Here is a 17973-nt window from a genome sequence, read left to right as displayed (position 1 = left end):
CTTCTGGAAGGTCAGTGGATGTTTGTCAACTGATTTGTCCAGTATCTACAGCATATCTTTAAGTGACTGAGTGGGGAGCAGGGGTGAATATCATGACAGAGTCAGCGTCTTGGAAATGCTCTGAATTTCTTTCAACAGCTCTGAGGGAAGCACACTCTGGGGCCAGGGCTCAGGGGGCAAATGGCTTGTCACGTGGCCTCCTCTCCCCATTGGAAGGGTCCATTAGAGACAGGCTGCACATCCCTGCTCAACCACACACACACGGAATTAATTACATGCTATTTGCTCAATTTATTTATTTTATACCAACCAGTCACATGCTGCCTGAACACTTCTTCCTCCCGTGGATGCCAAGGCTTTTTGTCTGGAAGGAGAAATCAGATTTCTATTGTTAGTATTTTTAACCTCCTATCAGCTTTTCCCACCACAGTGACAACGCTGGGTGTGAAGCAGGCATGGTGAAGCCTCTTCAGGGGTGTGGGGGAGACACCTGCAGCAGGGTGTCCCCCCAGGGGTCACAGCAAAGCCTGTGGACCTTAGAACCCGTGATTAATTTCCATGTCATTAGCATTCGATTCGCATGCAGCCTGACAGCTCATGGCGTCTATTTTTAGCCGTTTCCACATTAGACTTTTATTTTTGCTTCCCTAAAGGTTGTCATGTCTTGCTTTTCCCTCCTTCCCTTTCACCCACTCACTCTTCCTGACCCAGATCCCCTGCAGAGCACTTTCTCATTTGCAGCCTTTTGGCAAAGTGTGTTAGAAAGTGGTTCTGGGGCTGTTAAGACTTGAGGCTAAATGCCCACAAGGACAATTGGTCTGGTTCAATCCAAGGCCTCCTCCCACCTTCCTCCAGTCACCACCAGCATTCTAAGACTGGATCCAGAGTCTCCAATGACTTTACATTTTTGGGGACACACAGCACTGGGTAAAGGCTTCCCAGGTGGCTCAGTGGTAAAGAATCTGCCTGCCAAGGGGACGAGGGTTCAATTCCTGGTCGAGAAGATCCACTGGAGGAGGAAATGGCAACCCACTCCAGTCTTCTTGCTGGGAGAATCCCATAGACAAAGGAGCCTGATGGGATACAGTCCAAAAGGTTGCAGAGAGTCCAACACAACTGAGCAACTGAGCGTACCCACAGCACATGGTAAAGGGGACTGGCCAGAGAAGGGAAGCTGTCATGCCCACTGCTGGAGAAACACTCAAGAGTTCTGTGTGCAGTGAGGTGGTCTCACAGGATGGTTCTGGCATCAGGTCACAGCCATGTACACAGGCATCTGAGGAGAGCCCTTCTGAAATGTCAGATGGGTCTCCAAAAGCTACAGTTCTGGGTTTGTACCCAGTTGTGCTATTTGTCCATCCGTTCATGCATTCAAGTTTATGGCTGTTTAATATACACATCTTGAATGGCAATGACTTTGTCAGCACTGTGCTGGGTTCTAGGAATACAGTGAAAATCGAGACTTCTATGGCCCCTGGCCTCACGGGGTCTTTGCACAGATAACTATTGAGTCACACTGGTGGTCAGTGCAATGAGGGGAGGGCACAGGGAACCCTAAGTGCATGGCCAGAGACACCTGACCTGGGCAGGGAGTGGCGGATTGCGTGTGAGGACGATGGAGACAGAATTCACCCAGTACCTCTCCTCTACAAGCAAGAAGCCTTCAACAGTGCCCTACACACTGGAGGTGACTAGTAATCAATTACACCTGTCCAGTTATACTACCCCAATTCGGGGTCTTTGGGAGAGAGGAGAGAGGGGAGGAGTTTCTAGTTTAAACTGATACGCTTTCCAAGCATCCTTTTCCCGATTGCCTGCTGAACCCAACTCCTCCTTTCTTTTCCTGGTCCCTCTATGGAGCAGTGAGAACCGATGATGCCGTGACAATCACAGGGGGTCAGATTGGAAGGGACCTCAGACATCAACTAGGGGCCCAACTGCTTCGCTTGACGAGGGGAAATTCAAGTGGAGGAAGTCGAGTCATGTAATCAGGACAGCCAGATTCAATCAGTGAGCACTGGGTGAAGGGCAGACTCCAGCCTGATTCAAGGCCAGCCCCGATTGCTCTGTTCCATGGTCCAAAGAGAAATGCCTTTCCCCGCACAAAAATCTAAACACAGATACCAAATGATCAGAATAAAAAATCTGCACAGCTAAGTAGAACAACATTCTAGAAGACAAGCCTCCTTACAGTATGATGAAATTATGGAGAAGCAAGACAGACTCCTTGGAACCCCTTGGAACAGAGGCTGGTGCAGAAAAATGCTGGAAATGTAGGAGACCCCCACTTCCCCACACCTGGATAAGGCGCTTAATTTTTGCCAAGATGCCAGCCTTTTTTCCTTTACCACTTCCTAGACAGAGGCCACACGGTCTTTTAGGGGTTAGAATCTCCCAGAGATTAAGCTCACCAAAAAAAAGCCCATCATTTCAAAAACAATTGGGAAAAGGAAAGCTTACTCGTACGATGTGCTATTTATATCAAGGATCCATTTTTTTTCTAGGTTCTTCCTCCAATGAAATATATCCTATCTGAAGTTTTTTTTCCTTAAGCACTAGGAATATCCTCTGGAAATGAAAGCTCTCATTAAGTTGTGGTCCCTGCAATTCAAAAGCCAAGTTTTGGGGAGGATTCAGATACAACAGAGAAAGAAAACAAAAGGTCTGGGTATTAAGGCTGTGGTGAAAGGCTAAAGAAACCCAAATTCTTCTTTCTGGAGAAGGCTGAGAGGTCTTCAATTTTATTCAAGGTTATCATATCTGATGTACCTTCTCTGGTGAGGGTCAGCTAAAGTAAAATGCCTTTTGGCCATATCAGAAGGGACTCAAGTTAGACACCAGGAAAACTTTCTTGGCAGTAACATGCTTTGAGGGCTTCTAATCCCTGGGTTGGGAAAGTCCCCTGGAGAAGGGAATGGCAACCCACTCCAGTATTCTTGCCTGGAGAATTCCCATGGCAGAGGAGACTGGCAGGCTACAGTCCATGGGGTTACAAAGAGTTGTATACAACTGAGCAACTAAACACACACATACACAAACACAACATGCTTTAAAGTGGCTTTTTGGTTTTGTTTTGTTTGGGGAGTTTCTAGGAAGTAGTTACCGATCTGACCCAGGTGTGTGATTGTCTAGGCAGGAGGCCATGGAGGAGGAAAAGCATGGCTTCCCCAGGGTCCTGAGCTCTGCTGCTCCATCACCCACTGCCAGGCTGACAGTGCTTTGGGCTGTTTGTTCCCAGAACTCTACCCACAGAACAGACTGAACACGGGCAGTGGCAGAATGTCTCCCCACTCCAGCCCGCTGAAGAAAGCCTGTTGCCATAGAGCTCCCACCTCCATGGTCCATTGGTGGGCCTGGTGCCAAGAACAGTGGGGCATGGGGGGTGGACCCCAAACACCAGGCTGAGCTTGAACAGCTGCTACCCCCTCAGAGGGACTCAGAAGCTGGCAGAGCGCACTGGGCAGATAAAGGGGGAAATACCCCTTTAAACTCCAAGAACTGCACCGGATGACAGCCGCTCGTTATTTAGATGGGACTTTCGTGGTTTAGCATCCGAGAGACATGTGAACCACTGAGGTTTTGCTATTATATTACATAAGAACACAAATTTGACTTTGGACCTTAGTTCTAACCTTCCCAGTTATGTCTAGGGTTCATTCTTAGCAGAGTGTGGGGGGAAAAAATGATGCAAACTCTAATGCGTGCTGATGATGGGAAAGAAAAGCACAAAGCAGATATAAGCAATAGCACATCAGAAAAATCAGGCAAGCAGCTGTGAGGAAATCAGCCAGATGGGGACGACCCAGCAGCACCACAGACGGCTGTGCTTCAGGCAGCCGGGATGGCCAGGACCCCTGTGTGCCCGCAGCTCTGCTGAGTTTCGGGTCCACGGCAGATCTGGGCCCAGAACCACGGCTCTATCCAGACACCACGGTCACGGCTGTGGCAGGCAGAGCAGCATCCTTCCTTCCTTCCCCACACCCACCTGCCCTCCATTCTCTTGATCTCCTTCTCCTCCCAAGGAACTCTAACCAGGAAACCAAATGTAAACCAAGAATAAAACCAAGAGTTTAATGGGTGTCGTTTTCTGATCTGAAGTTTGGTTGGAGCCCTCTCAGAAACCATGGTCTCTGGGGCCCATGGCCGAATTGAGGCCTGATGAGTGGACTCGGCTGGTCCCATGTCTGGGCCCAGCAGGATCCTCAGCCCCTCTCTCCGGAATACAGGTTCTGAGCCCGACTGGAACTTCCTGCTTAGTTGTCACCCAGGCTGACTTCCCCTGCAGCCGCTCTGGTGCTCTGAGCTCCACCGGCGTCTCTGACGCTCCCAGTAGATCAGGTCCTCCCAGCCGAGCACCCATTGTGTGCCAGGCACTGCGTTCTCATCAGCAAGCAAAGGAGGAGGAAGGACGATCCTCGTCCTCAAAGAGTTCACAGCGTCAAGACACACAAGTGGCTTACACAGCGACATGTTAATGGCCGTGATAAAAGAAGTGCCAGGTGTGCTAGTACTGGGGTAGCCCAGGATAGGGGGCTGCCGACTCAGGTAGCGGGGCTGAGGTTCTCAAACTGTCCAGCAAGCTACTCTAGGTCAGCACACCACAGCCAACTGAGATGCCACAGGGAACTGTTAGCTTGAATGCAACAAAGTCACCCTCATTATCTGTTGAGTAACCCCCGTAAGCTACGAGCTCAACGTAGTCCCAGTTTCATTCTTTTAACTTTTCATCTGACACTGGAGTACAAGCTTATGTTTTAGTTTGAGAAGTGATTCAGCAAAGTGATTCATTTATAAGTATACATGCATCTATTCTTTTTCAAACTCTTTTTCCCATTTAGATTGCTATATAACATTGAGCAGATACCCTGTGCTATATAGTAGGTCCTTGCTGGTTATCTGTTTTAAATATAGCAGTGTACACATGTCAATTCCAAAGTTACAGTTTTAACAGATGACTTTCTTGTATTTCCCCTGGTGTCTTATCTTTGTGAAGCTGGAGTTTTGGCAACTGCTGTAGTAAAAAGCAGGAACCCAGTGTGGCCCAATGGGGAACAGGAAATAAGTGTGGCAATGTCCAACCTGTTCCTAAGGTTTGAGCCATTGTGCAGCGCCCAACAGATATGCATACCCCATTAGTAACTAGTTCCGGTTCTTTAAGAATGAAATTAAAATAATTTTCTTTCAATTTTGTGTATTATTTTTTAATATGGCCTTTAAGTTGTTAGGCACAATTAACTGAGTTGTTTGGGTTTAGCTACTAAATACACAAAACCATTAGGTATTTCTGTTGGTCTACAGGCTCTATGTAAAAATTACTCAGACACTCTAGGATGCTATGAACTGAAAAAGCTGCAATCTGTCCAAGAAGAAACAATGCTTGATTTGAATCTTAAACTGAGAGTCAGAGCTGGCTACAGAAATTCACAAGGAGAGAAGGGTTTCTGAAGCGAAGACCATGTCAAGATGAGAGGCAGCACTGTATGGGTAGGGAAGCTGGAGTTTGGTGACACTAGACCAAAAATGGTAATGCTTGAAGAAGATGAGGATGGAGCTGGGAAGGTTGGAGGGGACAGCTCACAAAAGTCTTCGTGCCATTTTTGAGCTTTGACCTCATGGCTTTATGCAGTGGGGAACAATGAAGGCATGATCAGATATGCGTATGAGAGACAGATTTAAGGGAGACTAAATCAAGTGTTGGAGACGATTTAAAAGGCCTTGACAATCGATCAGAAGAGGGACATTGAGAGACTGAACTGTAATGAGGACGGGGATATTAAGAAAGATGTTTGGATTGTTGACTGAGTGAAGCTTGGAGATGGATTAGCAATCGTAGCTTACAGGCTTATACGGATGGTGGAGACACCCCTAAGTGAGAATGCAGGGTAGAACAAGTTTGGCCTGGGGTGGTGAGTGATGAGTTGTTATTGTCCCCTGGAGAACCTGGGGGTCTCGGCTAACTACAGCTAGACCAAATACCATTAACAGACAGCAGGTCTAGGTACAGCGTGCCATGTCCCCAAAGCTTTCTCTGTTAGCTTGACTATGATTCCTTGTCTCTCTGTTTGAAAGCCAGACACTTCTTTTTGGCTACCAACCGAATTCCTATGTCCTAAGGAATACCTTCAGCTCCCAACTTGTTCAGTACTGAGGTCAGTAAATACTCATGCCATCCTCGGCTCAGGCAGATAGGTTATCAGCCCCAGGTTCTTCAGGTTGACTCATCTCTCACTCAGAGGAGAGTTAATCTTTTACTTTATTGCACTTGATAACTCTCAAATATCTGACACCTGCAGTGAAAAACAACAGGCAGCACACACACAATGGAAATAGCAATAACATTCCCTCGAAATAGTAAGACTTTGATTCAATCGAGTAGAAAAGGAATTTGCTGAGCTTTCCAGTTACTTGAGGTTGTGCAGCCCTTGGCTTTGGTTTGCTGGTAGGTGTGTGCTCATGGTCTCAGCATCCCATAAGCTCTGTGCAGTGGTTCCCTGTGACCTACTCATTTGTGAAGAAAAGGGACAAGAGGTCAAGTGTATAATCCTCCAAGTGGATAAGGCTCCCTGGGCAACCAAAGTTGAATTATATCTTTCTCTTGTGTAGCTAAGACAATCTCAACTTAGAAACATTTACAGTGAATATAGGATTTTTTAAAAATGCTCTCTACTTCTAAGATACCAGTTGTTAAATTTTCCACATCTAATACTGTGAGTTCAATTAAAAGATGACCTAATTAATCAGGTATCTCATTCTTTTCCCTGGATCTGCACCAGACTGGAGCAAACTTGGAACCCAACTTCTGTTTTTCTTGGTTGGAGAGTCTAGTCATATAAAGAAGCCACTGGTGCCACTAAGCCAAACTGAGGAATTTTAAAAGGGTGTCTGTATTTGAAAAACAGACGTTGTCTTGTAATGTGGTTTTAGATAGAGATACAGAGACTTTTATTGTGCTCCATGAAGAGTCACCCGCTCAGTGCCAGCCCCTTCATGGATGATTTGCGGCAGCTTGAGCCTGCCTGAAGCTGACGGCTATCCTGAGAACAAAGGGCAAGCAGGTAATTCTGCATCTCTGTTTCTCATAGGAGAAAAATACGGACAAGGATGTCAATGGCGGAAGGCCTTCTATGTGCCAGGTGCTCAGATATTAAGCCTTGTGACAAATGGTGAAGTCGGTACTGTGAGGAGCCTCTCTGGACCTGGGTGGCTCTTCCCTGACAGGTCAGCTGTCCAGTCATCTCTGTGGCTGTCCCAACCACAAGGAGACAGGGACCAAAGCCTGCATGAATCAAAGCAATATACTGAGGAGTCGAAGCACAAGACTTAGAATCCCAGCAAGCAGCCTCCAAACTCCATCCTCTCTGGAAACTGAGGAAAAAGCGGACCCTAAGCCTCACTGGGTGTGTTCCTGCAGATCTGGGATGCCTTCCAGGTTGGAATGGGACTTCTTGGCAAGAGAAAATATCCCCCATGAGCAGTGCCCCCCATCAGGACCAGCAGGGTATGAGGATGGGGTGGAGGAACACAAAATACAGAGCAGACAAGGGTCCAGGCTACTCTATGGCCAGTGATGGAGAGGATTTGAGAGCAACCAAAGTAACCCCCTAAATTTACATCCTGTAGCCTCCTCACCCATTACTGCCTATTAATCGAGACTTTGGTTTCTGATATGGTTACCCTCTTGGCTGTGCTGTGCTAAGTCACTTCAGTTGTGTCCGACTCTGTGTGACCCTATGGACTTAGCCGGCCAGACTCCTCTGTCCATGGATTCTCCAGGCAAGAATACTGGAATGGGCTTCCATGCCCTCCTCCAGGGGATCTTCCCAACCCAGGGATCAAACCCACGTCTCTTATGTCTCCTGCATCGGTGGCAGGTTCTTTACCACTAGCACCACTTGGGAAGACCACCCTCACGGCTACCAGTGGCCAATAAGATCCATATAGACGCAAACCCACTTTGATTTGATCAAAAGTCAAACAAATATGAGGGATCATATTTAGCTTAGTGGAGCAGCTAAGAGTCACAGACGCCAAGAAGGGGGAAGAGGTGGCATTTTAGTAAGTAGTCAAATAAAAATCAAGGACTGGCCAAGTACTGTTGCCCTAGTGGGTCCCTGCAGGATCTAGAACATGGGTGCTGGTTTTCAGCTACCCGGGAGCTTTAGTTTTTTCATCTCCAAAGGGGAGATGATGAAAACACACACACAGGGAGGCTGAGGAAGAGAGATGGGGCCTTTAGAAACTGTTTTGAGGTCCACAGAAGCAACAAAAAGTGATGATACACAGTGATTCTATAGCTGCAAAGCATCTTAGGACCATCCTGTCCATTCCTCCTTAACCAGACAAGGTTGTACTTCCTTCAAGGGATCTTTCCTGTCTGTCCTTACAGACCTTAAGAAAAGGGGACAACAGTTTCTTTTTTTGCTCAATAATCTTTGTGTTTACAAAGTTCTTCCAGCTGTGCCTAAACTCAGGCCACATTTTCTGTACCTAGGAGACTTGGTCACTCTTTCCTATACAACAAAATCATGGATTCTGTCACACAAGGGATTCCGGCTACTTTTTGTCATCACAGTCAGTAAGATAGGCTTGCAAAGACCCAGGCAGTTCAGTCTAACAAGCGCATCTCTGGCCCCCTCCCTGTGAAGCTGAAGGAGGGCAGTGAGAGGCCTGTCAATACACATAAACCCTAATGGGCCGACCCATTTCCTTCAGAGGAAATGAACCTAATGGAGAAAGATATATTGATCATAAAGACCCAATTTCATGATCAGTCTCCTGGTGGTGAACCCTTTCAGTTGGCCAGGGCCTAATGGCCTGAGAGCCGTGCATCTAACAATCAATGGGCCAGCACGCCTGCCGGGGGGCCAGGGATGCTACCACCAAGAGGCCGACCAATGGGAGGAAAAACCTGTGGGCTTTTATAGAAGGCTAATCAGAGAAGGAGAAAAAAACTGCTGAGCTTTGGGGGCTTTAAGAAGGCTTTCCAGTGGAAGAACTTCAACCTGTGGTGATGCCCTTCTGTCTCTCCAGCAACAAGGCTCTACTTCCCAGCCCATAAAGAGTCTATTAGGCAGCTCTCCTTAGGGGGCGGTTAGCAGGGGAAATGCAGCTTGGGTCCCCTGATGTTTTATGTGGTGGGGCCCAGCAGCCCGCGTGGAGAGGCCTTATTTTGTTATTGCTAAGAAGGGGCAGGGGCTCTGGCCTCTGCTGTAGGGAGGCAGCCGTTTGTAATTGGGAAACCAGCCATTAGACCATGGGTGGTGACATAAGAAAATACACTTCTCTTTGCCTCTAAGTCTCCCTGGGATCTAGACAAAGACTTTTCCTCCCCCTGAGATCGATGCGTTTTTGCAGGGAGGCAACAAGGGAGTGTCTGCCGTGTAAAAAGGGGCACATTCTCAGGAGCCCACCTCTTACTAATTGTGGGACTGTGGATGAGTTAATTATCAGAAGTTTCACTTTCCCAGTCTTTTCAATGGTGCTAACAATACCTACCATGAGATATAACGATGATTAATATCAATATCAGACCATTTGAAGAGCTCGGCACAGCGTCTGGCATATATTCGGAGCTTAAAAATAACATCTGCACAGACGCCTATGCATATTATCTAACAATCTTTGCTATTTGCCCAGAATAAATGTCTGTGAGTTCCATGCTAATAGGAATATTTCAAGACTGGGCAACAGAAGACCCAGATCCCCTCTCTGCTAAAAACAACCTACAACCATTTTTGAAGAACTTGAGCAGTATATGAGATTGGAGAGAGGAGAGAAATCTTCCCAGAGAAGGCAGTAACACAGGAAGAGGTGCGGAGGGAAAACCAGCCAGTGATATGTGGCTGTTACAGAGAAAGTCCACAGGGGAGCTCTCACTAAGGGGGACACAGCCCAGACTGCTGGGAGGCAGGCAGGAAAGCTCAGCCTCCATCAGAAAGGGGGCTGGGAGTCACTGAGAGGCCCCGAGCAGGGGGGGGACAGAGTTTCCTCTCAAGGAAGGAATCCAAGGGAAGGAGGGACAGCCAGCCCCAGTCTGGGTGTCTGTGGTCATCAGGCGCTGGGGAGAGACTTGTCAGGGTTCCCTTCCTCCTCCGAGATCCTGTTACTGGTCCTCCCTGTGGGGCCTGTGTTCCCCAGGCCGAGGGGGGAATACGAGCTGAACCATATCCCAAAGGAACAGGACACGAGTATCGAAAATTCAATCCTCTGTGCATGCTGAACTACTATTATTCCCTGAGAAAGAGAAGATCAGAAGCCACATCTGTTTGGGCCAAAGACACACAGCAAGCTGGGGACCCAGGGATCCCGGAATCAGGTGAAAGGAAATCACCAATGTTAGAGTCACATGTGGCCCAGTCCCCTGCCTGGAACAAGTTCTCAATAAAAATGGCCAAGATTTATCTTTTGATGACAATCTCCTCTGTCCTCTCTGGGACTTAACCGTTTTTGCATGCTTTCAGACACTTTTCCTCCTCTAAGAGAGACAGGAGGATGGGAAGCAAGTCGGTGCTCTAACAAGTTGCTGAGTTCAGTTTTCACATTAAGGCATTGCTCTCTGACTCTTGTCAGTCCAGGAGATTCTGTTTCTAGGTTACGGGTTCTGGAGAAAACCATGGAGATCAGGCACCCCTGGGATGGGGTAGGGGGTGGAGTGTCTGTTGTGCAGAGTCTCTGTCTCCCTGCATAAAAGAGGGTATAGTGGAGGGTCAGGGTGGCAGTTAATAAAGAGCCACAGAGAGCCCCCAGACGCCTTCCAGGCTGGCGGCTCAATGCGGAAGTGCTCCGAGGTGGATAGGGAAGCTCCTGCAGGAAGACACAGGAGAAAGGACTGGCTCTGGGGAGGCAGAAATTGTGGGGGCTGGAGAAAGACAGGGCTCACCGATAAACAGGCCGGCAGTGCTGAGGCTTTGCTCAAGATTTCTATAAAATCACTCCTGGACCCTCCTAACTGTCCTGGGAGGTAGACAGAGCACCCATGTTATTTTCATTTCACTGATGAGACGGTGACAACAGAGAGGTCAAAATTCTTATTCAGCTGACACAGCAGCATGACTGTGGCTTTAGCTTGCCTTTTTTTTTTTTTAATTTTTATATTGGAGTATAGCTGATTAACAATGTTGTAATAGTTTCAGGTGCACAGCAGAGTAACTCAGCCATACATATACATGTATCCATTCTCCCCCAAACTCCCTTCCCATCCAGGCTGCCACATGACACCGAGCAGAGTTCCATGTGCTACACAGTAGGACCTTATTTAACCGGCTTTTTCATGAGCTCTGAGGTGCAACTGAGTCTGTGAGGTTAATCGTGGCCACAACGACTGGCAAGCGAGAATTATCACATACGGAGGGAGCTGCCCCACCTCCACCGCCACCAAAAAGGATCTGGGAGACACAGATGAACAGGAGGAGTCACTCCAGTTGCAGAGACTGCTTTGTTTCCTCCTCCCATTTCCACCTCCCTTCCTCTCCAAGTCACTAGCATCAGCTAAAAATACTTAAACACGGATGGCTTTTCGTCCCTCTGAAACGGTTTCAGCCCAAAGCTTCACAAGAGGCTTTGACGCACAGTGTGTGGGGGTCAGAGAAAAGTACAGACCAAACAGAGCCTCCGTCGCTTCACACCGTCGCCGCGTACCTCTTCACACAGCCAAGATGGAGTGAGTGTTTACTAGGAGCCGGGCACTGAACCGACGTTTTAAATACAAATGATCTCATTCAATTCCCTCACCGAACAGGTGGGAAAAGTGAGGCTTAGAGACACTGGATAATAGAATGAAGCCAGGAAGAGGGAGGTATGGCATTCAAGCACGAGCTCAGGAGTACACACGTCCTCGGAGAAGACAGACGTCAGGCCCAGCGCGGCCACCCTGCTTCCGGGTCAGGGCGAGGTGAAGGCCAGTGATGATCTTCCATGGAAACCTGCTACAAAACACGATGGCGCTGTCTTCTCACAACTTGTGACGGTTCGTTTGTTTGTTCATTCACTCAGTTAAACATTCCATCACCAGCACGTATCACATCCAGCTCTGTTGCTGGGCACTGTGCTAAGGGCGGCGAATATCATGATAGAAACCATGGCCACTGCCCTTAAGGGAAGTCGCCCTATGGCCAATTCAACAAGTAGGTATCAGAAAGAGGAGGAAGCCAACATTAATGGGGCACCTGATATATGCCATGCATTTGCAGGTATCAGCTTGAATGATTCTTAAACCAATTTGATGGAGTGGCTATTACTGCCTCCATCTTATACACAAAGAAACCATGGTACAGGGAAATTCAGAGCGTTGCTGAAGGCACACATAAGTCAGTGACAGTTTTGGCATTAAAACAGGTCTTGTTTTCAAACCCATGTTCTTCTGGTCAGCACCCTACTTCCCTGCCCCACTCCCATTCTCTCCCTCCACTGAATGATGGAAGTCAGTTACCATGTGGTTAAACAAAAATAAGCCTTGGATTTGAAGAATTAAGTTGAGGGTCTTCTACCAGGAGGATGCGTTATTGTCATGGGATTCTTGAGAGGACCTCTGAAGGAGGATGTAAGGCAGACACACCACTGAGTCTTGTGTGTGAGCCAAAGTCTACTAGACCCAATCCCATTCTGCTGCCCACTTATTTGAAGAGCTATTTGTGGCTGCCGAGGGTGAAGAGAAAGGGAACCCTCCTACACTGTTGGTGGGAATGTAAATTGGTGCAACCACCGTAGAAAACAGGAGGAGGCTCCTCAGAAAACTAAAGATATGATCCAGAAACCCCACTCCTGGCCATGTATCCAGACTAAACTATAATTCAAAAAGATACATGCAACCCAACGTTCACTGCAGCACTATTTACAATAGCCAAGACATGGAAGCAGCCTAAATGTCTATCAATAGAAGAATGGATAAAGAAGATTTGGTACATATATATATATATATATATATATATATATATACACAATGGAATACTACATGGCTACAAAAAGAGAATAAAATAATGCCATTTGCAACATGAATGGACCTAGAGATGAACATACCAACTGAAGTCAAGAGAAAGACAAACCTCACATAGTATCATTTACATGTGGAATCGAACATATGACACAAATAAACTTATCTATGGAACAGAATCATGCACGTGCAGGACAAGCTGGGGTTGCCAAGGTGGAAGGGGAGGGAAAGGGGTTGAGGGACGGATGGAGTGGAAGATTGGGGTTAGCAGATGTAACCTTTTATATATAGAAGGGATAATCAACAAGCTCCTACTGTATAGCACAGAAAACTATACCCAATATTCTATGATAAGCCATAATGGAAAAGAAGGTAAAAAATTCAATGCAAATATATGTATAACTGAATCACTTTGCTGTATAGCAGTAATTAACACAACACTGTAAATCAACTGTACTTCAATAAAAAAAGAATAGGCAACTTAAAAAAAACACACATTGAAGTTGTATTACGGTGATGGATTGTTTTTCTAGTAATTTTTCTTTATTGTATTGTTACATTGTTGGTTTAATTTGAAAAGTTAAAGTGCAGAAAATGAGAAATTCAAATAAAATCAATTTTATTTTCTCAAAAAAAAAAAAAAAAAAAAAAAAGGAGTAATTCACACTAAAAAAGAAAAGAAAGAAAGTGAAGTCGCTTAGTCGTGTCTGACTCTTTGTGACCCCATGGACTGTAGCCCACCAGGCTCCTCCATCCGTGGAATTGTCCAGGCAAGAGCACTGGAGTGGGTTGCCATTTCCTTCTCCAGGGGATCTTCCCGACCCAGGGATCAAACCCGGGTCTCTCGCATTGCAAGCAGATACTTTAGCATCTGAGCCACCAGAAGAGGCTATTTGTGGAGCTCAAAATCCAGGCTGGCAAAAGCACTGGAGCGTCGTGGAGTGCACCGTGTGAGCAACACCCAGTGCAGTTGCTCCCACGACAGGAAGAGGCAGAAAGAAGCGTCAGTAAGGGCTACGTATTCAGAGCCAAGGGGGCTGGCTGGTTTAGGCATCTGCTGCCACTCAGGGCTCAATATAAAACATGCCATCCTATTATTCCAGACTGTCACCTCCAAGAACACGTACAAACTCCTTACCGTGCACCCTGCACCTTCCATGGCCTCAGCCCTGTCTGCTCTTCAGTCTTACCCTCAGGCATGCTGTTCCCTGGATCCTGTCTCAGGTTCCAAACTTGCCTCCTGTGTGGCCCTCTTCCTTCAAGGTCAGCCCTCCCCTCAGCCACCTGGCTTCTTCCTACCTATGCTTTAACACTCCACATGTTTTGGCTCCTCTGGAAGCTGTCCCTGACTGGCCTGGACCCCCAGAACATCCTGGTTGTGGTTGTACCCCAGCACCTCCTGCATTACATGTAAACGATCTATCTTGTGCAACAGACTGTGAGCGACATGAAGCTGAGACCATAGTCCTAATAGATGATATTGTATTCGGCACAGAGTAGGTGTTAAATTTTTTTAAAAAGTGAACTTCATGAAAATGTTAAGGGTCTAGATATCCAGGGCGGCAGACAGAATCTACGGTGATGCTTTAGTCATCTCTGTCTTCTGGCATTCACTCCAGTGAATAATCCTCTCCCACAGAGTGTAGGTGAGACCTAACATACGGGTCTGTCCAATTCTATTGCTTGCGTCCAGTAGAATATGGTACAGGTGATAGATGTCACTGCTGTGGCCCACTGTGATCCACATGTAAGACTCTGAATGACTCACTGCCTTTCTGGCCTTGAAGTAGCAGCATGTTGTAAACTGCTATGGGGAGAGCCATGTGGCAGGGAAGTGCGGGTGGCCGCTAAGACCAGAAAGTGGCTTTTAGCCAATATCCAGCAAAAAGCTGAGGCGCTCAGTCCTACGACCAAAAGGAAATGAATTCTGCCAGCAACCTGAATGAGGCTGGAGGTGGGTCCTAGTTGAGCTGCCAGATAACAACACAGCCTGGTCAGCAACTTAATTGCAACCAGACTCTGAGCAAAGAGCCCAGTTAGGCCTGGACTCCTAGGCCATAGGAACTGGGAGATTTTAAAAAGTGTGTGTGTTAAGTCACAAAGTTTCTAGTGTGGCGTGATAGAAAAGAAATGGATGTCCAGGGAAAACAGGCAGGAAAGTAACATCAACTGAGCTCTGGCCTGTAGAGGCTGGTGAGACCAACCTCAGCATTCAAGGAGGCACCTCTGTATTTAACTCAGGAGATGGGACACCTCAATTCCATGACCAACTGAAACTGGCCGATCTCATTCTTTCATCACACATACATCCCATTTCATTCCTGCCATCATTCATATCTGACTGAGGCTGTTACCAGGCCAAGGGCCACAAGTTGGTACTTAATAGAGGAGCAGAATGGAGTGGCCAAGACACAGACTTGGAGTCCGAGCGGGGAGGGATCTGCAGCTGCTCAAGATGTGGCGCTCCAGGTAAATGACCTAACCTCCCTGAGCTCAGTCCCTGGGGAACCAAGGCTGATTGCAGGGCTCTGCTGCCACTGTATGAAATGGCAAGAAGTGACAAGTTCAAGGTCTATGTTCTGTGGCCACTGGTTCCCTCCCCACACCCACCGCCCTCCCCCACTTTCCCCAGCTCTAAACTTTAAGGCCGCTTTGGGATTCTTCTGGACTGAACGGCTCTTGGCTGAAGCCTGAGAGGTTGACACTGCAGCTGAAATCCCAGAAAATTCTACCCTGCCTGCTCCAACGCTGAGAGGCTGCTGAGTGATCAAGCCAATTTCCTGAAATGACTTACTGCTTCCCCTTTCAAGGGGCACTTTCTGTACATAAGTGGGCCTTTACCAAACACGTTGGAAGTAACAGCAGTCTCAACTCCCACCCCCTGGACCACTGCTCCTCTGCCCCCAGAGCTCAGGAAACCAGGAGAGGTCCCCTTGGACAGGAAGAAAGCCTGCTGCCACCCTGGGGACCCTGAGGAAGCTTCACTCAAAGGAGGGGCTGGTTGGTTTGTTTTTAAATAAATAAGGTGTTGTTTTCCCATGAGGCTTCTGAGAGCTTTGAGTCCTTCACCTCCAAAGCCCTCCTCCCTCAATGTCTGTTAAGGGAAGGAAATAGGGCCCTGCTGCTGCTAAGTCGCGTCAGTCGTGTCCGACTCTGTGTGACCCCATAGATGGCAGCCCACCAGGCTCCCCCGTCCCTAGGATTCTCCAGGCAAGAACACTGGAGTGGGTTGCTACTGCCTTCTCCAAAACATGGACCAGAGGGCAACAATTCATTTTATTTTTTTGTGTAGAGAAACACAGCCCACTTGTCTAGTATCTCATAGCTCAGAATATCTAGACTTATCAGATGTCTACTAATATCCAGGACTGTGTTGGGTACTCCTGAGCATGTGTGTGTGTCTGTCTGTCCATTCATGATTTGAGATTCTGCTAACAGTGTGTGTACTAAGATATGATATTTAGGATGCTCATGTGATAAAGAATCTGCCTGTAATGCAGGAGACCTGGGTTTGATCCCTGGGTCGGGAAGATCCCCTGGAGGAGGAAATAGCAAGGCACTCCAGTATTCTTGCCTGGAGAATCCCATGGGCAGAGGACTATAGTGGACTATAGTCCATGGGGTCACAAAGAGTCGGACACAACTGAGCAACTAACATACAACACAAGAATTTCAGGCTTTCGAGCTCAATCCTCCTGTGTTACAGGTGAGGAACTAAGACCTGCGGAGCAGACAAAAGGCACAGTTCAGGCTCAGACTGTGCCCCTGGCACACTGCTGGGCGGCGCCGCCTCTTCTGCTTAGATCCTGCTGCTTGGGTTCCTTCTGATCTGACACCAGTTCTTGAGCCCCTGGGCAGCTGCTAGTGTGCTGAGGGGGCCTTGGAACCCACTTCACAGGGAGCAGCGCCGAGAGGCGCCCCTTCGGTTTGCCTCGGGTCCCCCAGTGCAGTCTAGGCAGCGCAGCCCTCCCTCCCCCGGTCCAGCTTCCTTCTTTGATCGCCTCCCTCCACTGCTCCCCCTGCACCCCCGCGCTACTACGGCCCTCCACACCTGGGCACTACAGCCTTCCTGCGAAGGGAGCGGAGTCAGCAGAGAGCCCACCTGCTCCCCTTCCCTGGGATGCGGGAACTAGACCCTGGGGATGCATGGCTGCTTCGGGAGGATGCAGGGGAAGGAGGAAGTGTCAAGGAAGCCACGGCACTGAATCCTCAGGGCAGGTCTTTGAGGAAACTGAGGCTTAGAGAGGGAGGCAGGGTTACTACTCAGGTATATGAACATGGGAGCTTAAGAATCCAGCCCAGTCCCTGGGTCCGGTGAGCAAGACACAGTGCTACATTTCCGAGGCACCAAGAGGACCTGACTCAGCTCTAGGTGGCTCTGTGTGACTGTCAAGGCCAAAAGCGCTTAAGAATTTTTCACACGGTTTATTTTTACTGCCACCTTCCACTGTCAACCCTGACCGCAGTGGGCCCTGATTCCTCTCAGGCCACCACAAGCTCGTCTTACGCTGAAAGGTGGGGCTTGATTCCTTCCGGCATAATTAACTGACCCTCTTCCTTAACCAGCCCCTGAATTGCCCAGCAACACCTGTGTCCTGTGTTCAGCACCACCAGGGTAACAGGGCCCGGGGCGCCGCAGTGTTTGAATACAAACAATTTCTGAAATTAGCTCTGAACCCCAGGAAACACGACAATCAAATTAACCAGTGAGTAAGGAAACCAAAGTAGATTATAATTAATTACCTATATTTGGACCGGGTTTGTCTTTAGGCACAAGATTTACAAAACTGCTTTCTGCGCTGTTCTATTTTTCTACATATAAATCCAGTCTTAGAATGGTAGGACCCTGAGCATCAGCTGACAAAAGCTAAGTCCTCAGCTCAGAAGAGGATCCTAAATGAGTCACTTCCTTCCTCCTGCTGGGTTCCCCCTGAGCTGATAAGCCTCCCTCTTGGGGTGGGAGGGAGAGATAAGAGTTGAAGGCATTATCCTTTGGGAGCGGGGAGCAAGCCTGGCTCCTGGAGCCATTCTCATTCACACTGGAA

The 17973-nt window shown here is 47.9% G+C and overlaps 1 protein-coding gene across 1 annotated transcript in view; it reads right to left on the bottom strand.

Moving 5' to 3' along the window:
- Positions 1 to 17973, bottom strand: part of UBASH3B (ubiquitin associated and SH3 domain containing B) — a 153029-nt gene that overhangs the window by 35193 nt on the left and 99863 nt on the right. Inside the window, exon 2 of the mRNA XM_055548426.1 lies at positions 311 to 364. Coding sequence (XP_055404401.1) covers positions 311 to 364 — 54 coding nt within the window. The remainder of the gene's footprint in view (positions 1 to 310; positions 365 to 17973) is intronic.

This window comes from Bubalus kerabau, chromosome 15 (genome assembly GCF_029407905.1).
Source record: "Bubalus kerabau isolate K-KA32 ecotype Philippines breed swamp buffalo chromosome 15, PCC_UOA_SB_1v2, whole genome shotgun sequence".
NCBI lineage: Eukaryota > Metazoa > Chordata > Mammalia > Artiodactyla > Bovidae > Bubalus > Bubalus kerabau.
Note: the sequence above shows the minus strand (reverse complement) of the source record. Positions and strands in the feature narration are given on the sequence as shown.